Source organism: Zonotrichia albicollis, chromosome 5, assembly GCF_047830755.1.
Source record: "Zonotrichia albicollis isolate bZonAlb1 chromosome 5, bZonAlb1.hap1, whole genome shotgun sequence".
NCBI lineage: Eukaryota > Metazoa > Chordata > Aves > Passeriformes > Passerellidae > Zonotrichia > Zonotrichia albicollis.
Genome location: NC_133823.1, coordinates 46,773,077 through 46,795,582, shown reverse-complemented (window position 1 = coordinate 46,795,582; position 22,506 = coordinate 46,773,077). Strand labels below are relative to the sequence as shown.

The 22,506-nt window shown below is 43.9% G+C and overlaps 1 protein-coding gene across 1 annotated transcript; it reads left to right on the top strand.

The window, feature by feature from the left end:
- Nucleotides 1–2,254: 2,254 nt before the first annotated feature.
- CHRNA9 (cholinergic receptor nicotinic alpha 9 subunit) lies at nucleotides 2,255–20,350 on the top strand. Its single transcript, XM_074540451.1, has 9 exons — nucleotides 2,255–2,662; nucleotides 3,134–4,069; nucleotides 10,836–10,937; nucleotides 11,645–11,770; nucleotides 11,862–11,939; nucleotides 14,144–14,289; nucleotides 15,100–15,254; nucleotides 15,906–16,438; nucleotides 17,714–20,350. Exons 1-9 carry the CDS (start codon nucleotides 2,518–2,520, stop codon nucleotides 18,256–18,258), a joined length of 2,766 nt encoding a protein of 921 aa, XP_074396552.1. The 5' UTR covers nucleotides 2,255–2,517; the 3' UTR covers nucleotides 18,259–20,350.
- The last annotated feature ends 2,156 nt before the right edge of the window (nucleotides 20,351–22,506 follow it).

The window sequence follows — 22,506 nt, the reverse complement described above, 5'->3', positions numbered from 1 at the left end:
TCTGTTAATCACTTTGTGGGAATGCCCATGAGAAGCTCCTGTTAGGGTTCCTCAGCCAGAAGGAATGCACTGCATACTGGTTTGGAGGGAGCCCAGCAAAGTGAAGGCCGGCGCGGAAGACAGTGAGGAACTCCCTCTTGGTCACAGCCCTGCTGTCTGAGTGCACAAAGAGAGGGCCCTCCCCTGGCGGCCGTGCTCTTACGTAGGTCCGGAGCGCCTCAACAGGACAGACCCACATCTCTTTGCGTAGTCTCAGCCGGACCAAGCACCTATGTTGGCCCATATGAGATGGATGCAGAAAAAGGGTTGCACTTCCTTCTGCCAGCCGGAGGTCACTCAAGTACAGGAGGTCTGGCTGTGCCATATTTGGGTGATTTGCCACCATGTCTCCTATATGGAGCACACCAAAAAAAGCTACAGTAAAAATGGCACGATACAACAGACACTCATAAGGACAGCTGCACACAGACTCCAGAGTGCCCAGGAGAGATCTTAACACTTCAATTGTTACAGGAGAGTATTCATCATTTGGATGGCTAGTCCTCCGTTTCAGCCTTGACATCATGTGACAGAGACGAGGATCTGAAAGAGGATTGGGATGATTTACCATTCTGGAGATGAAGGACAGTCCTTCCACATATGTTATTATTTTCATGGGAGGCTGGTCCTGGGACTCCATGGCAACCAGAAACTCTCTAATTTGTTCAACTGGAATTGGCCAGACTGCAGACAGAGACATGCTTTCTCTAAAGCCAAGAAAGTTTTTCAGGCCTTCATGGTAGACTTGCCATAAGTGTCCCTCTCTCGAGTCCTCCAGTAGCAGCAGAGCCTTCAGGGGCCAAGGGCCCAAGGAATTCTCCTCAGGAACCCGGCTGAGCTTATCTGCTGAAAGAAAACCGTGTTAGTAATGGTAAACAAAAGCAGATAGAAGTTCCCTCCCTTTCAACATGCTTCAGCCTTTACTTGAACTTTTTTGAAAAAAAGCCTGTCCCATGCATTCTTATGATTCTCATCTGCAGAGTTTTCAGCAGCCAGAACACAGGAGGAGGATTAAATTCTCAAAACCCACAAATCCCCACCTATTTGTCTCTTTAAAGCAACATCTCAAGCCTGGTGACAGATCTGACACCCTATTGCAAGGTTTCTGTGACCTCAGACCTCCACCAACGGACGCGAATGGCCAGGAGTGACAAAGGCACCACAAAGTTAGAATATATTCAGGAGTTCACAGAGGTCTCAGAAGACTTCCAACAGTGTGGTCAGACCTCATGGAAGAACCTGGCAGGACCCTACCCACCTCCCCCACCACTCAGCTGCCCCCTCCCCTCCCTGCCCCCCAAGGGCAGTTACCTCCTGCTCCTTCCCCGCTGCCAGCCTCCAGGCCCCCGGTGCCGCCCGATCCAGCGCAGCCATCGGGCCCGCTCGGCAGCCACTCCATGCCGGGCTCCCGCCGCAGCAGCGCCAGCAGCGACCAGAAGGGTGAAGGGGCAGCCGGCAGCTCGTCTGGTCTCTCCATCACCAACGAAACAGCAGCCTCGCAGCGAGAAGCACGAAACAGCAACTCCTCGATGGTTCACCGTGCTGCCCTTTTACACCCTGGCCCTCCAATGCCAGCTGGAACGCCCCCTGTGTGAGCCCTGCTGCGGCCCAATCCGAGCCTGTGCTGGGGGTCCCTGCGGGCCCCCCATCCTGCCTCCTCCGCCCTCTTCCCACGTGGGACTCACCTGGAATGTGACACTTCCAGTGCCAGGAACTGCTAATCGGCTCATTATCGCCTCCATTGTGCTGCAGCTGAGGCCAAGGAAGGAGCAGAGAATGTGCCCGCAGGTGGCTTAATCTGTCCCCGGCCCTATTGTTCTGCCCTGCCACAAACCCGTGCCATTTTGTTAGCAAAAGGAGAGTGCCAGCAGCAGAGGGACTTACAGAGGCAGTACAGGTCTCTAGGACGGCCAGGAGCAATAGTCAGATCTTGACGGGGTGGAAGTTCCTCGGGAAGGCGGCCGCCGCCGTCCCTGGACAGCTTTCTTCAAAAAGCTTAGGTTGTCGGCCGAGGAGCCTGGTAGCTTTGGCTTTTTCTTAGGATTTTTCTGGGATAGCTGCTGTGGGAAGGCAGCTGTCTCGTTGAACCTTGCAAAAGCATCTCAGCATGTACTTCAGAGGGGGAAGGCAGCTGAGTAATTCAGAACAGAGCCAGCTGCCCTCAGCGATTCTCTGCCAAACCTGGACACCACGTCTCGCAGAGCCCAGGAGATAACTGGGGGGGGTAATACAAGTACATTTCTCTCCTTTTTAACTTTATCACTAAACCCACTCACATCTCAGACTCTGGCAGAGAACGTAATAAAGGCCTCGCCGTTCTCACCTCCCCGTTCTCAGGCCGCGCCCGGCTTCCCATCCCCCACCCAATCAGCCGGGGCAGCGCTCGGACCGCACCGGGGCTGTTCCGAGGAGGGCTCTAGATAAAAGGGCCCTCAGGGCTCAGCCTGGCAGTCGCCGCCCGCTGCTCGCCCCGCTGCCATGGCCTGCTCTGCCCCTGCCGCCTCGCCCTTCTGGGACATGCTGGCGCTGCTGGCCCGGGAGCCGGGCATGGAGTGGCTGGAGCCGAGACTGGCCGGGCACGGAGTCGCCATCCCGCCTCGCAGCCGGGAAGCGCCGCGGAGCGGTAAGTGCGGGCCGGGGCCGGGGGCACCGCACCGGGCAGCGCCTCGATTCTCCTCGGGTTCTTGTGTGAGGCTGGAGGGTTAGGAGGGATGGGTTGGGAGACTTCTCCCTCCCGGGCTGGGAAATGATGCTGCCTACTGGAGGGAGTGGGCTGTGTGACCTTTGTTGTTACTTCTGAAGCCATCCCTTAGTTTAAAAATCGCTTTCTATTTGTCTTTCCCATTACCACTCCGCAACCCTGTAAATTCACGGAGTGTTACCGCATCCAGTGCCTGAAATGGGCCTGATATGTTGCTTTTTTCTTATTTGAAAAATATCTCCGGTGCTCCCTGGGCGAGAGCTGCCTATCAGACAAACTCACAGCGTTATCTGGAGGTGTGATGCGCTCAGGAGCGCTGGAGTCTTTATTGCCGTTTAAACAGTATGCTTATGTCTCTTGTCATCCTGTGCTAATGTGGATCTTCTCTTGCAGGAGGCGAGATCAGTCATCAGCAGAAGCATTCCTTGGGACCTTGGCCTCTGAAGACTTTGTCGTTGCTGGAGCACTCAGGGGACAGTAGGCTTTGGCAAGCCTACCTCGAAGGACTGAAGAAATTCCTTGTCTTCAGGGAAAGCACGGGAATGCCTGCAGCCTGGCCAATTCCAGTGGAACAAATTAGAGGGTTTTTGGCCGTGGAATCGAATTATTCCTCCTCGAAGACACTCATATACGTGGCAGCACTTTCTTATTTATCAAAATTGACTGGTAATGCTGATCCTCTGGAAGATCCTATGACCTGTTGCATGGTGACAGGGTTGAAACGTCGAGCGGGTATCCTGAGGGATAAATACTTGCCTGTAACAATTGAGATGTTGCGGTCTCTCTTAGGAGTCCTGGAGTCTGCATGCATAACTCACTATGAATGCTTATTGTTTCGCGCATTATTTACTGTGGCTTTTTTTGGGGCACTTCGAATAAGAGAGATTGTGGCCAAGCACCGTGATGTCCTGCAGCCTGAGCTGCTGTACCTGAGCGATCTCCAGCTGATGGAGAGGAAGGCGCTGCTTTTCCTGCCTTATTCTCCCGTGGATCACGAGAGGCATGTCATCAGCCTGGCGGTGTCCGGAGAGCCGTGGGTGTGCCCGGTGCTGGCCCTGCGGAGCTACCTGGCAGTCCGTGCCCGGCAGGAGGGGCCGCTCTTCGTGCGCTCGGACTCGCGGCCCGTGACCAGGCGGGAGTTCCGGGCGGTGCTCGGGCGTGCCCTGTGCCTGCTGGGGCTGTCCCCGGAGCACTACGGCCCGCACTCCTTCTGGCTGGGCACTGCCCTCACCGCGGCGCGCTGCGGATACCCCTGGGAAGATGTCACTCGCCTGGCAAGGTGGCCCTGCGTGATCCCAGGGAGATTCCTGTCGAGGAGACCAACGGGAGAATAGAGGCTAAGGAATCATCTTCTTTATGTAGAGTCAAATTTAGCTGTATAGTTTATAGCTTTTGACAGGAATTTAGTGTTAATGCCTAAAATTAATTTTCTACCTCACAGTGGGGTGATCTTAAATTAACACAGAACTTGTTTGTTCTGTCTGTGTTTTAAGGTGGGGGGAATGTTAAACCCTTGTGCATGAACTGCATTTTTATCTTGTATAGTATCTTTATTATCTTGAGATAATAAATATTGCCTTTTTAAAAACAGTTTCTGCCTACTAGTACTATTGCTGGTATTTACTCAGAAATCATAATCTTGGCTTTGAGAGCAAAGAATGACAAACTGAGTTTTCTCAGTTTGTCATTCTTTGCTCTCAAAGGAAAAGGGAGCTTTTAAGGTACTAGTTCTAAAGAGGAAGCTGCTAAATAGTATTGTATTTTGGCCTACCTCTACACGTTTTGACACTAACATTTCACTAAGGTCAAAAGGAAAGTATAAGCTACATTATTAGCCAAATAACAGACACCAAAGGATGATCTTCTTAAAATGTTGATCATCATAAAATGTTCAAAATTATACCTTTTGCTGTTGAAATGGATGATAGTAACTTTTCACCAAACTCTGCCTCTGAAAAGATTTAATCTTCTAGACTCAATTCCCTGTGAGCATAATTAGCTTAATCAGTATTTTAAATAACAAAAATAGCACATGGTTCACCTAACAGTTAATGATTTCCTTAGGATGTGGTACATGCTGGCCTTAATTTGACCTGCTTTTTTTCTGAATTTTAAGTTACTTTTTAAAATTGAGTTTTCAACCATAACCATAAAGTACAATGGCTTGAACTTGAAGTACAATTTCTTATTTTGGTGTTAATAGCATTTGTAGCACTTTGATAGCCTCTGGGGGAAAATATTTTTCATCCTATGGCTGGATGGGGACAGGAGTTGGTGAGTCAGACAATCCCTTGTCTGAGAACTGTGGTGAGCAAGCCTTTTAGATCACCCTTATTCCTATCACTGCTTCCATCCTGTATTATGATTATAGCTCAACAGGGTGGTTTTGTATTTTGCTCTGCACTACACCCTTCTCTAACAAAATTATGGGGAACAGAAAGATGGTAGCTGGCTGAAATTGAATGCTGACTTCATCTTCATGTGGGTGATCAGCCGTGATTTCTGACACTTTTTGGTTTTAGTTGAAATACGCCCTTTCCATGCAGGGCAGCCCCTCCATCTCTGCTCTGCACTGGGTGTTGGGCTCGCTGTGGGAGTTACCTACAGCACAACGACACTCCTATGGTTGTGCTGATATCAGAGACAGCAGCTGAAAGCTGTCTTTTTCACTTCTTTCCTTTGTTCACCTGAACAAGGTGCACAGTAATTTCCATTTCTGTGCATGAAATCTTCAGTGTAAGTAGAGCTAAGCAAATACAGCATCTTCCCAGGAATTATTCTGAGGTGCCCAGCGGCTACTGCTGCTGCTCTTTAGGCCGAGCAAGTACTCAGAACACACCTGCCTAATGAAGTGCTTTGTGCTGCGTGGAAGCTTTGGGTTTTTGCTGTCCCCTGTGTATGTGATGTGTCTGCTCACTGGCTGGTGCTCCATCTGGGCAGGCTGGTTTCTGGCATTGTCTGTTCACCTTGCTGTGAAAGGTCTGTGTATTGGCCTTGTGTTGCATGGCTTTAGTCGTGGTGGGAAGGGGGACTGCAGGGGTGGCTCTGCAGAAAGAGGTAAAAGGGGCTGCCCCATTCATACTTTTGTTACTCCCAGTGCCCAAATATTTTTTAACAGCCTGACAATTTAACTAACTGCTAGGACTCTTCCATTTAATTGATTTCAGCAATAAATTGTGTTTCCCAAATGGGGATACAGGAAAGTTTTTTGCAAGCATTTTAGGGGTACGAATAGTTGTCCTAGCAGACAGCAATGGCTGTATTAATGCTTGCACCTTTAATATAAGTGCTATAATGAAAGCTTTTAGGTAAGTCTGTCTTCTGGAGAACCTGGTATTTGGCAAACAAATGTCATGATGATTGCTCAGGAATACTGGGAAAATGGATGTCTGCCTTATCTGTAATTTCTGTCTCTGATACACGAAGCAGAAAAGAGGATTATCTTTGCTCTTATTTCTGCCTACATTTTATACCTACAGCCAGAGTTTTGATCTTATACCATTCCCAAGTGGAAGTAAAACCTCAGAAGCAGCACCTCCTGCCCCTCCTTCTCCACTGACCTGGGTGTCTGCAGAGTTGCTCCTTTCGCATATTCTCACCCTTCTCTTGCCACACTTACATCTGCACAATAACTTTCTTTCTTCCTCCTTAGATATGTTATCACAGAGTCACTGCCACCATTCCTAACTGGCCCAGGCTTGGCCAGCAGCACGGCTGTCCTGCAGCCATCTGGCATTGGCTCTGCCTGACACAGGGGAAGCTTCTGGCAGCTTCTCACAGAAGCCACAGCTTTAACCCCCTGCTACCAAAACCCAACCATGCAAACCCAACACACTAGTTCTTTTCATTTAGCAGTTCTAAAGTATAGAAAAAGAATAGGCAATAAGAAGGGTATTTACTTCAAGGTGTAAAGTAGGGAACTATTTCAACTCACATTTTTCCCTACCATGTCAATTAATGGTTTCATGCATTTTTGTCATGTGCAAGATGAAAAGCTAAGTGTACTGACTCTAGGAAAAGCTGAAAAACCCTTTGTCTTAGGTTGCAATGCAAGATGTAACCAAAAGTATTCCATCACCATCAGTTAAAACCAGGTAGAGCAGTGTTCTTTATCTCTTCCATGACCCATAACTCCAGGATTATATTGTTTTCTTCATTTCAACCCATAACAAATGTATTGAAATGAGGTTTCTTAACTGAGCCACTGTGCTTACAGATACTTCAGAAAAGGGATGCTGTCTTCAGCTGAAATGGTGGTGCTTTGTTCCCGAGATACAGATGACTCTCTTGTGCCAGAATGAGTGCAGCTGCAGAGTTTGAATAAATCAGCAGGTTTACTACAATGTTTTGCTCGAGAGGAAATATTTTTGCTTAAACCACAGCATAATGTAGGTTGCTCATGCTAGGACATTTTAAAGAATGTCAGTGCCCATGTACCACAAGATGTTTCAGTAGCTAAACCCATGGTTTATCAAAAGTTTTTTTTCCCTCAGAGATGAGTAGCTGCTGCTTGGTTTGTCCCACAGGGAGGTTTGTTTGGGCCTAAATGCATTGTGGTAATTTAGAGTTGTGTCCTCCCCTATGCAGTAGTGCCATATTTTGTGTTGCAAGGTGGATGTGAGTTCACCAGGAAAGCATATGTTTTCAGGAAATTCTAAACTCTCTATGCAGGTACTCCTGTGGTCATGATGAGTTTTGGTAGTGTTTTAAAGGGGTGTTCCTATCAATCTCTAAATTTTGGAGAGAGTGAAACTTCAGTTTTGAATTAGTGTCTAAACTGTTGCTTTTCAGTCTCACCTCTTCAGACATCAGTTTAATGTCTGGGGCTCTTTGCGATACACATACAAGCTGGGACACCTAGAGCTGTCCTCAGCCTGCAATGGGAGCTGGGAGACTTCCTTCTGCTCCAAAAGCTGAGGTAGTGTGCTGCCTTCCATGGCTCAAGAGTGACCATCAGGAGGATGATGTTCAGCACATTTCTGGCTGAAAAAATTCAACCTAGAATTTTTTCTCTAATTCAGCTTGCTTTGGAGCATCAGGCTGCCTGTCAGAGCAAACTTGTGATTTGTGTCTAAGCCCAGAGGTAGCCTTTGTGTAGAGCTCAAATTCTGCAATTGGCCTTTCAAAGGCATGTTCCAGGCTGGAAATTATCCCAATGAGAAAGAGCTGTGTATAAAATAGCTTTATGATACCTGAAATTATAAACTATCTTTGTCCTTAACCCTGCCAGATACTGATGGGCAAAATACTAATGAGCTTGTAAGCATTGTGCTGGAAAAGGGGTAACCTGCTGCATATTAGATCACATTAAGTAATACCAGATTTCTAGGTGCAGAAAGTTTCTCTTCAGGGGCTGGGAGGTGGTTGGCAGAACTCCCTGTGTAAGTGCATTAAAAAAATTATATTCAGAAAACCCTAGAACTGTAACATGCAAATGAGGATTTCCCATCTCTGGAAAATGTGGCTAATATTCTTCATTATCTCATGAGCTAGAATTGTGAACTCTCCTAATGTATTTCCTATCTTCTGTGTGTACAGCAGGGTGGAAGAAAATATGAATGAGTGTGTTGGTTTCGGGTGGTAGGGGATTTTTAGAGAGAGGAAGGAGGAGGCAGTAGGTGGGTGAGAAAAAATGAGGTGGAGAGAAACAAGTTGCATCTAAATGAAGAGCTGTGTGCTCTCAGCTGTTGTTACTCGTGCTGTTAAGAGCAGTTAGTCTAAGGAGAGAAGTCTGACTCTGAACAGTTAGTGTGCTGCTTGACCCTATCACAAGATAATATTCAGTAGCAAATGCTGTGAAGAAAGGGAATGCAACAGCTTCTGTGGGGAAAAATTGGCAGGAAGGCAAGTAGCAGACTGTGAGACATTTCTTACAAACTGTGCTTAGAAACCAATCTGTTCTTCTTTATTGTTCTCTGATGGAGGGATGGATTATAAATGGTACAGACGGCCTTAGGTCTGTGATAGTACAGTATCTGCAGCTTTTCCAGTTGAAGGCTGAAAACTCTTAATGGTTTTTATGCAAAAAAGGGTAAGAATCCATTAAAAATTCTGAAAATGTACATGTAAAAACCTTAGGCTCAAGAGCAAATTATTATTTTATGCAGGAGAAGAAGGATTGAAAGAACAAAATTCTAAATATGTTTTTACACTTCTTACCTACATTGCTTATAGTTTGGCTAAGATAAATATCTAACTTTGGAAGTTTTAATATGAGAGAGATCTCTCTTATGTCATCTCTACTTCAGTCTGTCCTATTTATATTTTTGATGATGTCTATAAAATAGCATATGGGTGTCTAGAAGCATAAAAAGTTAAATGTGTTATGAGAGTGGTGCACAAGCTCAGTGCACCAATGAATGGTCCATAACACTGAGTTAAAGCTCTGTTAATAGCCCAGACTCATTCCCACGGAGTCCGATGCTGGAACAGAGTAGGCGGGAGCGGGCTTGGCTGCTGTGCCGTGTGCCTCGGTCTCTCCGCACGGGCAGAGGCTTGGTGCCGGCTCCCGGCATGGCACGGCTGGAATTCCCTGCCCTGGAACCCCCGGGCCGGCCCAGCCCTGCCCAGAGGGATGTCCGGGAAGAGCCCGGATCCAGCCACCGAACGGTTTGGTTCCTTCTGCTCATCTTTCTCTTTAAAAGAACGTCCTGGCTCACCGTGGCTTACATCAAATGTGAGGCAAAGGATCCGCGAAGGTGACGGAAGCAGGCGGAGACGCGATGCGATTTTTGGGTGATCGGTAGGCTGGGTGACAGGGCCATCTGCTGGCACAGGGACTGCGACGGCATCCCGGGAGCTCTGCTGGGAACGGCTCTCCTGGGAGGGGTTGTGGCTCCATTCTAACCTCCAACACCCGTCACTCCTCTGAAATTATCCTTGTAAGCGGCTTCGTATCTTGTATTGCCTTCTGATTTGGTAGCAGAGCTTTTTACTGTAAAGAAAGACAGCTCTCTAACTATGAATTTAAGCTTCATTAAAAGTTAAAAGGGATGTTTGATCTGGGAATAGTATTGCCTTAGATCACGCCAAAACTTAAAAACTATGTTCTGAGGAAGTGTGGGTTTGTAGTAGAATCTCTCAGATCAACGAGAAATTAATGTGAATGCTCGGCATTCATACAAAATATATACATTAGGGATATTTTGTTTAAAAATACAAATCAGACATAAAGAAGACAGATGGTCTGTCATACTAACACTGTTAAATTTCTTGTGTCTTCAATACTGAAAAGGCTTTGGGAGGTGCTTTAGTTTACTTTTGCAAGCACTGTGCAATCAATGCAGCATCTCAAATGTAACAAATGTGTCTGATATACATGTGTGCTCATGTTTACCTGTCTGTATGTTTAATTAAAGTACATCAGTCCACATTGCTTGACCTGTGTGTATTGCTGGTGTAACAGGTCACGCGGTTGTCTCAAGCCTGTGGCAGAGCGAGGCTGTCCTGGTTCCAGTAGTGTTTATAGCAACTCTCTTGAAGCAGTACTCCTCATCACCCTTGTGATTACAGTAAGAGATGTTATGCAGTAGCTCCTTGCTGACAGAATGACAATTTATTGTAGACTAAAATTATCCCCTGAGAATGCACTTCTCTGGCTGTATCCAAAAATCTTTCATCTTGTGTCCATAGTATTTGTTATCTCTAGCATCACATACCTTCATCCCACAGAGAATGCAAGTTATTACATACTGCCAAGGGGCTATTCTGACCTTTTTGACTTCTAAACAGTTTTCTAGTTTTTTACTCCTTTGACAGTTCTTCAAATTAAATGACAGAGATGGATTCCATTACAGGAGCTTTGACCAAAATTATTTATTGCTTACCTAGTAAACCTGGCCATAGATGTAATTGATTTATAAATCCCACAAAAGCACAAACATTAGCCAGTGACTGCTTGTAGTGCTGCTGTGTAGAAATTATGTGTATGGAGGGATGACTTTTCTTCTGGCCAGAAGACTGTGCAAGAGTAAAACAGCAATATTTTATGACCTCTGTGGATCAGGACTATTCTGGACCAATTTCTTTCCTGGTAGCTCATTCTATATTTTCACTTTCTCTTTTAGTGACTGTTTTCTGTTTTCTGTTCTAAAAGGATGGCAGAATGGACTGCAGTATATCATGAAGGATGGATTGGACTGCGGAGAGGAGGAAGCAATCTCTCCTCGTCTGAGAAACTTGGAAGAAAATGTCTGTGGTACTAGGAAGATAACCTGACAACATGAGTAATATAGACAGAGCTGTTGAAGTTCTGACCATCAGGGTGAGATGGAAGGCCAGGTAAGGTATTGTTTCATATTCACGTTTTTCTCCTGAAACTCTTTTGGCTAAATGTAAGTGTGGTCCAGTAACTAATTTTTTTTTTTTTGGTCAAGTTCACCTGTGAAAAATTGTACTGTATAAGGGAAATGGCATTTTACCTGCAAAGTCCAGTTTTACTCCTGATTCACTGTGCTGAGTACTGGTCTCCAACTTGTCTAGACCTGTTAAAGTTCTTGTTTGCACAGATATATTGGGCTACTGCAAATATTAAATGTGTTTTCTGACCTTGGTGCAACTGCCTCTCTTCCATGTGGCAACACTTTGCTAATGAAAACCTTGTTTTATCAGCATGGGAGTGGCCGTGGGTATTGGTTTTTTTTCTGTGTGACATTGGATGTGTGATGTACAGTGTTACTATTCCTATTAAAGTACTGAGTCAGATCACTTTCTTGTGAAGGTCCACAAGTTCCATAGAACTGGTTCTGAGAGGGATATTGCAGAGCATAAGTGCAATAAAACAAAGCCCACCAAAGAACTGTAAAAGGATTTGTCATAAATGGGACGAAATCTTGTATTTGTAGTCCAATTGCAATGGAATACAGTTTTTGCACTGATACCCAATCTGTCGGTTTTCTGTCTCAGCCCTGGCTGGGGAGCAGCAGCGCTCGGGTTACTCGGGGAGGGAGGGCTCGGCAGGGACAGAGCCCACGGTGGCTGCAGGGCTCCGACAGCTGCGAGGGACAACGAGCTGCTTCCAGAACCGCACCCGTGTGCCCGCACCTGGATGCTGCTGGAAGGATTTACTTCCTTGGGTAGTTTTGGACACTTCTGTGCCTTTGGGTGAACAGTTTTGTTTAAGGTCCAGAAACGAAGATGAGGAGCCTCTCCTCCTTTTACGTCTCTCTGTGGTTGCTGTGCACAGCAGTGATACTCAAAGGTGAGAATACAGCTTGCTAGGTAAATGTTGCACTAAAGTTTATCTCATTCACATAGGATCTTGTGACCTGATCTACCCTACGTGGCTGAGCCCCAGAAGTGTTTGATCTGTTTAGTTTAACCCTGTGTTTGATGCATAGGCAAAACGATCATGTAAGACCAGAATTGCAGGGATCTTCGGGAAGTTTTGATTTGTTGGGATGTCTTTTTAGTCAGGAAGATTTTCTTTGAACTCCTAATTAGCCTGGGAAGTAGGTGTGAATCACCAGAGAAGTACTCCAAGCCCTTGTCCCCTGCGAACCGCCGCCTGGCATTTGCCGGAGCCTTGCAGGAGCGCTGAAGCGATAACGACCTGCACAATTGGCCATTTGCAGGAGCAGCGGGTGCTCCGGCCAGGCCGGACTGCCCCCAGAACAGAGGGCAGGAAGGTGGGCACAAAGCGGGTGAGCCCCCATCACCGGAGATCAGCGGGACAAATTAACCCTTGTTTGGCAACAAGCTGGGCTTTGAACCAGATAAGGGAGAACACCGATAAAAAGCAGGTCCTGTGAGACGGGATAATACTTCTTATCACGTACGGTGATATCGCTCCTCTCCATTATCTACTCTCGTCCTTTCTTTCTTTTTCTTTCTTCTGTATTTTCTTAAGTGTAATCTCTATGTTTTCATATTGTTTCATTTCTATAGCTAATAACTGGTACGACTATGTACCTCTTTCCCATTGCTGGAATTGAGGAAACTTTTAAAATTTTTTTGGTGACTTTAGTCAGGGCTTTGCTCGCCTTTGCCCGGGGGAGGGGAATTGAAGTTAGTCTTCAAAAGACTGTTCACCGGGTAAGGTCTGATGGGGTTAACAGCCGGGGAGTAGCCAGAAGGTACCCGGGAAATAAAGGAACATTAACGGGCGTTACTGCCCCGGAGACACCTGGTCTGGGAAAAGGTTGATAAGAGAACCAAGGAATGAGAGCCGAATTAGTATCGGAGGTGAAGGGATCAATAACTAATCAAAGATTGAACTCTAAGGACGGTGTAATTTAAAACGAGTGAACGTGAATTTCTTTGGGGTTTTTATGTGTAAATAAGTGAAAAGTCTGGTAAAGAACCAGACTTTTCCACGTAGGATGGAATGATTTTCACTGCACAGCCCGGGCATGTGTGGATGAAATAATTTCCATTGCATGTCCTGCTCAGAATAACATCCTGCCCAGAATAAAGGATGTTATTCTGAGCAAGACATGATAATAATAATAATAATAAATAAATAACGTCTAATTCTCCAGCATGGAAAAGACTGAGTTGGAGAGTTTCTGTTTTCCCTGTAGTTTCAGTGGCAGCGTTGCATCAAATTGCTCTAAAATAAGCCTGCCATACATAAATATGTGCATTAATACACAACCAGTGGTTCAGTGTTGTTTCACTCTTGCCCATCCCAAGGGATCTATTATGAAGAACCTCAGTTACCCCACCTTCAGGGGTGGCTTGTAACAGAGTGGTTCTGTTGTCCTTGCCCTTTGCTTGCAGAAATTTGTGTATCTATGTAAAGAGGCTACCTAGAGAAACTGTGATGTACAAAACAGTATGAAACAGCAAAAGCATAATTTCAAACCTCAAGTTTCAGTCAATTATCTTTAGTATCTAAGTTTGAATAGCAAGCAGCATCTCCAAATACATGGTTTGGAAAAGATGTTGGTGCACAGATGTATTCACACATTAAGCAATTGCCAACTTGTGAAGAAAAGCAGCTCAGACATTTTACAGGTGGTAGTTTAAAAAGAAAAAGACTAAATTCTGGAATTAGCAGGAATCTTATCAGTTCTTCATTTGGGGACATACCAAAAGCCATTAGCCTGCAAGTAAGTGAAATTTCAGACCTTGCTGACTGTAAGTCAGTAATATCTGCCTGGGAGAGAAATTTGTAAAATAAAAGTAATTATATTTACTTTCAAAAATGTAAGGAATGCTGTATACACTATCTTTCAGTGGGTGTGAAAAGCTCAAGTTAGCTATTCACTTGCTCCAGCTGAGCGCTGTTTTTATTTGAATAACTCAATCAGGTATTCTTCTGTATCTAAACTAATGATATTCTACCATATATGAATGATAAATATTGTTAGAGCAAATACTGCTTGAAGCAGGAGAAAGAAGGTATATTCTGATGCTGCTCAGTGCTTAATCTCATGTACTGAACAAGTCCATGTTTTATAGCCGTAGAATCAGCCAAAGGGAAATATGCTCACATGCTGTTTAATGAACTGTTTGAAGACTACTCCAATGCTCTGAGACCAGTGGAAGACACAGATAAAGTACTGAATGTCACCCTTCAGATCACGTTGTCCCAAATTAAAGACATGGTGAGTGAAAGTAGAGTTCTGTTTTTCTAAAAATACGCAGGACTATACTAGCTGTAAGCCTTTTGTTTGGAGTAGGAAAAGCATCCTTCAGTTTGTTGTGACAACTTCAGGAATGCTGCCTCAGGGGCAGGGGACAGGGGGTGGCCTGAGGGCTTGGGGGTGTGTTGTGTTCTCCAGATTTTGTACATTCTTCTCTGGTTGCATCACTTAAGGCTTCCATTATAAGTCTGGAAACCTGGAGCTACTGAATTTTTAAGACTTCTTTTGTAGTTAGGTGTTGGTATCACACCCTCCAGGCAACTTTTGCTGAATTTTAAATACAGCAAATGCTTTTTCTAAGCTGCATAAAATCTCTAAAATTAGCCATCAGAAATTTTTATAAATATGGGGTTTTTTTTAAGATACACTTTTAAGGCAAAAGAAAATGTGTCTGGAAGGAGAAGGAAAGATTATTTTTGTGACTTCTGAATTATAATTTCAAGGCCTCGCCAAGCTCTCAAAGAATTTCTGAGCCTGGATCTGTTCGCTATTTGCTATTCTGAAGCTTGCAAAAAGAAATTAGGATGAACTGGGAGGATTAGATACTGTGATTAAAACTAGGGAGGGTGCTGAGAGGTGAAGGTTTGCACAAGTGGAAGTCCAGACCAGTGATTTTCCTGTACAGTGTATGGGCCTAGATGCCTGTCTGAGAATTATTTTGTGTCCTGTTAGTATTCTGGCCTGTTTTGAGCACTACATCACAAATGCTGTCTGTGTCTAAGATGTGATTTTGTCACCTTCAGCTAGAAATATCTCTACATTTTTATGCAGGATGAAAGAAACCAAATTTTGTCAGCTTACTTGTGGATTCGACAGAGCTGGTATGATGCATACCTCAGATGGGACAAGGATAAATACGACGGGTTGGATTCCATCAGGATTCCAAGCAATTTGGTTTGGAGACCGGATATTGTCCTATATAACAAGTGAGTGTAGCTGGAGAAAATCAGCTTGCATATTTGAGGGAGGGAGGGGGTTGAAGGAGGAACTGGCCTACAGAGTCTGAACTTTCATCTCTACCTTACCTTAGCAAGGGGTATGTTTGTTGTCTTAACATTTGTTGTTGATAATCTAAATATTTTGCAATAAAGCTATAGACAAGATCTGAAAATTATGCTACACAGCAAAGCTTTTCTGAATTTCTCTACACTGGGAATTGAATACCCTGGCTGTCTGAGGTTCTTTCTGCTGAGGCTCCTGAGAACTCTGGAAGATTGCCCACAAAAAGATGATACATAAAGGCTGCACTCCCTGTCTGCTCTCCCAGGCCAATACTGACCTGCAGACTGTTTTCATCCTTTAATGGACTCTTATCCTACTGCCTTCTGTTTGAGGTCAAGTTTGAAGGAACTATGGCCAGCAAATGCAACATAACTCAGCAGCACTGATGTTTGGCATTCATGGGCATTGTAAATGATGGTTATTAGTAAGTTCCTACTAAAATGCAGTGTAAATATGATTTCAGGAACATGCTTTTAATGGTGTGAAAGGAGGGTCTTCTCCATTGCCTACCTTCTCTGGCTCTCACCCTTAGGTTTTTGTCTGTCAATCCTGATTGCCATTTTTCTGTCTTTTAGGGCTGATGATGACTTTTCAGAACCAGTAAATACTAATGTAGTGCTGAGATATGATGGAAAAATTACTTGGGATGCACCTGCTATCACAAAGAGCTCTTGTGTGGTGGATGTGTCATATTTTCCTTTTGACAGCCAGCAGTGCAACCTTACCTTTGGGTCCTGGACCTATAATGGTAATCAGGTAGACCTCATCAATTCTCTTGATAGTGGTGACCTCTCTGACTTCATAGAAGATGTGGAATGGGAGATTCATGGTATGCCAGCAGTTAAGAATGTCATCACTTATGGCTGCTGCTCTGAGCCTTATCCAGATGTGACCTTCACCCTGATTTTGAAAAGGAAGTCCTCTTTCTACATATTTAATCTGCTGCTTCCCTGCATTTTGATCTCTTTCCTGGCCCCGCTGGGATTCTATCTCCCTGCAGACTCTGGTGAGAAAGTGTCTCTGGGTGTTACAGTTCTTCTTGCTCTGACTGTGTTCCAGCTGATGGTTGCAGAGATCATGCCCCCATCTGAAAATGTACCTTTGATAGGTGAGCTTTACACACTTTGTCTTTAAGCATGACTTTATTAATAGCAGGGCTGTATGTCAGGGAATCTTCATGTAATTTGTGATTTCTGGGAAGATAAATTTGCTGCATTTTTGAAGCATAGTGAAGTACTTAAAATATGTGTGGAATCTGTATAGGTATGCTGCAGTTTTTAGAAGTTATTTTGTATTTATTTTAAATTATACATTAGCCAGCTGTTTTATATTTATTAAATATAGTTAAAGATTTCAAATGCTGCTATCACATCTTGAAGTAAAGCTGGTAATTGAAAACAGTTTTAGAACTAACACATGAAGTATAACCAAAAGCTATAAGCACAAGGTCAGACTGTTTCAAGATATGTTTCTGTCAGATGCAGACGGTTGGATGGCCTGACCGGCACACACACCGTTGTCTTAATATCTGACAATTGCTACATTGGATTATAGTTCCTGGGAATTCATTATGCTGAAATTTAATTTTTGTCTGGGAGTTCAGGAAAGTTCATGTGCAGTGAAAGGAACCTAGCTCAGCCTGTTGTCTCTATTCCCGCGCTCTCCCTTGCCATCCATCCCAATCCCTTTGGAGCTGGGCTCACTCACACCTGTCTGTAGCACACTTGTCTGTGCTGCTGCTGTCAGCTCTGCTTGTCCTGCAGAGCTGCAGAGCAGGGCTGGGAGCTGCTTCTCCCTCAGCACAGGCCGGTTGGGTGCTCAGCTGTGTTGGGTTCAGCTGCCAAAGCAAGGGCAGAGGAGCACAGCTTGTGTTCCCTCCAGCGCTGTGCTCTGACCTGGCGCTGGCAGCACACTGGCTGTGGGTGCCAGCAAGGTCTGCCTGCTCACTGGATCTGCTGGTGTGGACTGCATCAATAGCTCAAACCAAGTGTGGTCATCGCTGTTGTTAATACCTGAGGAAATGGGATTTCCAAGGTGCTGTGTGAAGCCACTGGGATGGGGATTTTGCAGATACTATGAAAAGAGCAAGGCTCTTGAGAAACATTGAGTAATCAGAGGTCTTAGCTTGCAAATATTTACCATGCTAATGTGGTAGTCACACACTCATCTGCTAAAGACATGCCAGTAATGAGTATGAGATTTTATTTTAATGGCTTTTATCTTTGTTTTTAAATGGTGAATCCTGATCTAAGAGAATCAGGGTGATTAAAATTTTATTTCTCTTGCATTTATGCTTAGCACCTGTTATCACACTGTTGCTTCTCCTTGATTTTTTTTTTTAATTAGAGTAATATCTTTAATATAATTTCATTTTGTGTTCTAGGGAAGTACTACATAGCAACGATGACCATGATCACAGCTTCCACTGCATTGACAATCATTATCATGAATCTCCATCATTGTGGCTCAGAAGCAAAGCCTGTTCCACAGTGGGCCAAGGTGGTTATTTTGGACTATATGTCAAAAATCTTTTTTGTTTATGATGTGGGTGAAAATTGCACAAGTCCGAAAAGAGAGAAAGAAGAAGAATGTAGGTTAGAGGGGGATGATGGGAGTCCGAGGAGGCACAAAGAGGTAAGGAGTCCTCTTTCCACTAGGAATGATGACTGCGATCTCAAGGAGAAACTCAGTGGAAATTGGAATAAAAGCTATGGAGTCCATGGTGAAAATGTTAATTGCTGTTCCTGTTACAAAATGCTGATTAAGAATATTGAGTATATTGCTAATTGTGTTAGAGACCATAAAGCAAACCGGGCCAAAGGAATTGAGTGGAAAAAAGTTGCAAAAGTGATGGACAGGTTTTTCATGTGGATTTTCTTTATCATGGTGTTTTTTATGAGTGTGCTGATCATTGGGAAAGCTGCTTAACTGAAAATGAATATGTTCTTTTTGTAAATCTGAATATTCCATGTTACTTTGTTTAGGAGGAGTTCAGTGATAGGGCTGCTTTTGAGATCTTTGTCTTGCATTTTGTAACAATAAACAGACTGATTCTGTAGGCTGTGACAGTGAGTTGAGACACAGCACAACTGAGGACTTTGCTGGTGGCTGTCCTTGCCTTTCAGTATGGGTGAGCTGAGGAGGCTGCAGGATCAGCGGTTGCTGCTCCACCTTGGTGGGACGTGGCTGTGCCTTCAGCCTCTCTGGGCCAGAATATTGCAGCAGTGGAGCAGACAGCCCAGCAGGGAGTTCTGTATTCACACGGTTGCACCTCTGCCCCTTGCAATTTGATCAGCGCTTTCTCTCTTCCAGGGGAAAAAAAAAAGTCCATTTGTGATATGGTGACATTTTCTGGAGATCATCCCTTCACAGCATTGCCTTTTTCCCTTTTATTTTAGCTTGACTTGAAAACTTATGGTTTTTGTTCCAGCTCACTGATCACTGTTCATTTCATAGGCTCTACATGCTGTGCCTTTAGTTTCTAATATCATTGAACTTACTAAATATGATCTTCCTTTTTATCATTTTCTGCTGCAGAATATTACTGGGTTGTTACCATGGCTCAAGTAAACCAGATTCCCAAGATTTCTTCCTCACTGAGACAAAGAGCTTCTTTTCAATTCTTACTCTTGAGCCTAATAATAGGAAGAACTTCTCCTGTCCTTCCTACATGTCTCATTGCCCCGGGCATTTGTTCAAGATGTGCATTTAAATGTTACTTGAGACTGCTAAAATAGGAGGCTGTGACTTCTGTCTTGTCTCACTGTATTTACCTGCCAGCGTTCACCCTTTGTGTCCCTTGTTCACTCTTACAAGCTCTTTAATGCTTAAATTTTAAACAGTTTGCAGGAATGCCAAGGTTACTCTGTGCATTACTTAGCACAAAATTATGATTTACAGACTCCTTAAAGTAGTGCCATAGTCAACGCTCCTTGCTCAGCACCTTAGTTCTTACATATATGGGGAAATGTTAGTTGCTGACAGCACCAAAAACCCCTGTTCTGTGTGTTAATTTCTGTTAACCCTCTCAGACTAATAGAGCTCTGGAGAGTGTCTCTTGTAGTAAAGTAAGAACCAGTACCACAGGCATGCCCATGGCAAATAAATTGCTTTTGCAAAGCACCCTGAACTTTGAAACCATGATATTCTAGATGCAGTGGGAGAGGTAGAATGGCATTGTAATGGATCCCAGTCAAAAGTTCATGTGATAAAACTAATTTTCATAATTGTCGCAGTTAATAGGAGCATACCTTCGAATCAGTAACTTAAGAGCAAGGAGCTAAACTGGAAAAGTGATGCAGTTGTTATGCCCAAATTTACTAGAAGAAAGGGAATTGTTCTTTTTATTTTGATGATATAAATGATGCATCGAATTGCTAATGGCAGGTTTTCTTTTGTGCTGAATAATTAGCACTGTAAACTTATCTGGATTCTCATACATAATGCAAGCCTAAAGTCCAGGTTTTAATGTAAAGCTAAACTGGGTGACTAGCCAAGAATAAACTCAGTATGTGGAAAAAGTCTCAAGTGTGTTCCTTGTGTATTATCAGTTCCCACTCAACCAGGGTAACTTTGAGTGGCTCCTTTAGAAGACAAGCTGTTCATTTTCATTCACTGTGCAGAAAAATGATTGCATCCCTTTGCCACATAGTTCAGGGTCTGGCACTTACACTGCCTGCTTGAGGAAACTGGTTTGCTCTTCCTTGTGGAAAAAATTATTGTCTGGAAAGTTGAGGGAGTAAGGTATTTAAAGATAAGGGTAAAATATTCAGAACAGGAGCCTTCAGCATGGAAAACTGATGACCAAGGGTTTATTTAAGGCTTGTGGGTGGCATAAAGAGCTACTGTTCACAGTCTCTTACAATATAGGAAAAGGGTACATGAAATGTACACAGTGTGTGGCAGTGGGAGAGTCTGTACAACATGTGATGAGGCTGAAGAACTCTTTGCAACAGGATGGGTGAATGCCAAAAGATTATATGGATTTCAAGACTTGAGGGAAAAAATAAAAGAAAAATCTACTGGCATACTTCTAAATACAGTCACCAAGCATTTAAAGGAGGAGCAATATTTTAGGGATTCATGACTACATGTTCTTCAATGCTCTTCATCCCTCTGGTGGCATCCACTGGAGGCAGCTTCCAGATTTAGACAGCTCCTTAGTCTGATTCAGAATATCTTTCTTAGAAATTCAGATTTGTCTGTGTCACTCTGTTCAAAACAAACTGCTGCAGTTGTGGGCTTTCCATGTGTAAAGGAAAGTTTGCAATCTTAGGTGGATTGTGGGCCTCTGTCCTGCTGGTGCTTTTCAGTACCCTGCATGCTTGGATGATGATGTTGAAACCATGCTTTGCAATTGCCTAATACTTTTTATGTGAAGATGTGATGGTATAAGAAATACTTTCCTTGCAAGAACATGATTTGAAAAATAGTTCTAATGATTCAGCTTATTAACTATTAAATTTGCTTTTAAATTTTTATCCTTTTCTTTGGATCACTAGACATTCTCGAATGTTTCTTTCACCCTTTATTTACATAAGGTGATTTTTCTTGATCTTGTAAGAAAGACTTTTCCATTTTTAGCTCATAAGAGCCCTGGATTTGATAAAGATTGTGAGTAGAAGATGATGAGTGCCAGTAGAAGCTGGTCCCTGAATTTTTGTGATGCTAGGACCCTTGAGCCATGTCCCTGGACTTGATCATCATTCAGGGTAAAAAACATGATGTGACACTGCTTGCCGTGACTCTGGTGACAGGGCTGACCCACGGCCCACGCTGCTGCCGTGCAAGGGCTGCCTGGTTTAAAGCTAGCTCAGGGGCTTCTGACTAAACTGTGGGGACAGTAGCTTAGGCCTTAATGCTTGCAGAAAACCAGAATCATTTAGATTGGAGAAGACCTCTGAGATCATCATGTAATGTCCAGTTATTTCTTGAACACCTCTAGAGATTGCGACTGCACCACTCCCTGGGCAGTTCATGCCTACCCTTTCCATGCAGAAATTCCATCAAGAAGAAACTAAATCAGCCTTGTGTGTGACTAGGCAGAACTGCACGTGGGAGCTGTAGTGCTGAGTGAGACAGGACTATTAATTTAATTTTATCTGTCTTAGTCTCTTCCTCTTTCCTTTGTATGCCTTGTGCTCAGATCCAGTAATCTTTGAGGAAGATGAATTCCAGAAATTAATAACTATCATTCTAGTAACAGAAAATTAGCTATTTATGCACTGAGTAACTCTGTTTACCATGAAGGCAGCAGGGTGACTTTATATTTACTGAGGAGAACAATGATGCTGTAAAAATACTGTTTTAGGTCTGTGTGCTGCAGAGGCCTTCGAGGGATGAGCTGACAGATTCTTTTGCTGCACCATCTCTTGGCAGAGAGATCAACTCTCCTTTCTTGTACTGAGTCACCGCAGTGTTGAAATGAGGAAAAATAGGAACTGTCTCTTGTGATGCCTTCACTGCTCTTTTCACAAGCAGAATTACAGAGCTCAAGTGTAATGGGATGTTGGGGTGTTGAATTTGCAATGGTGCAGAAAGGCAGAAGATGGCCTTTCCTAACCTAGGAAATCTGTTTGTGTTCATGGAAATTGGAGCAAGAGGGTTCAGACTAAATCAAAAAGGATCATCCTGAACAATAAATTACATGCTGAGAATGAAGAGTATTTCCCATGTTTCAGGAATTCAGATGTCACATTCTAAGCATCTACATCTTTTGTCCACTGGTTAGCAAAGCTTGGTTCTCTGACACTGCCAGAATTATGATACGTGCCTCACAGTCATTTCTCAAGAAATGCAGGAATGTGCAATAATTCCTGATTGTGCACCAGTCCCAGTTTGAGAAGCTGACCACCTGAGTGTGATTCTTCTGGAGACAGGAAAAGGAGACTATGGGGTGAAAGGCAAGTCCTCTCATTCTGTTTACAGAAGTGTGAAGAATCCATCTTTTCTTACAAACTTCTGTTATTCATTGAAGAAAAGAATATATTGGCTCTTGTTTTCTTTCTTAACATGCTTTAATCAGTGGCAATATATAGGACCAAAGGTGACCTCTGTAGTTTGTGTGCTTTGTACCTGCAGGCAGTGTGAGTGACCTAGAGCTCAATTAAAGGCTGAACATCTATTTTCTCACTGTTCTCTGAAGTCTACTAAAAAGGAGAAATCTTTCTTCTTTGT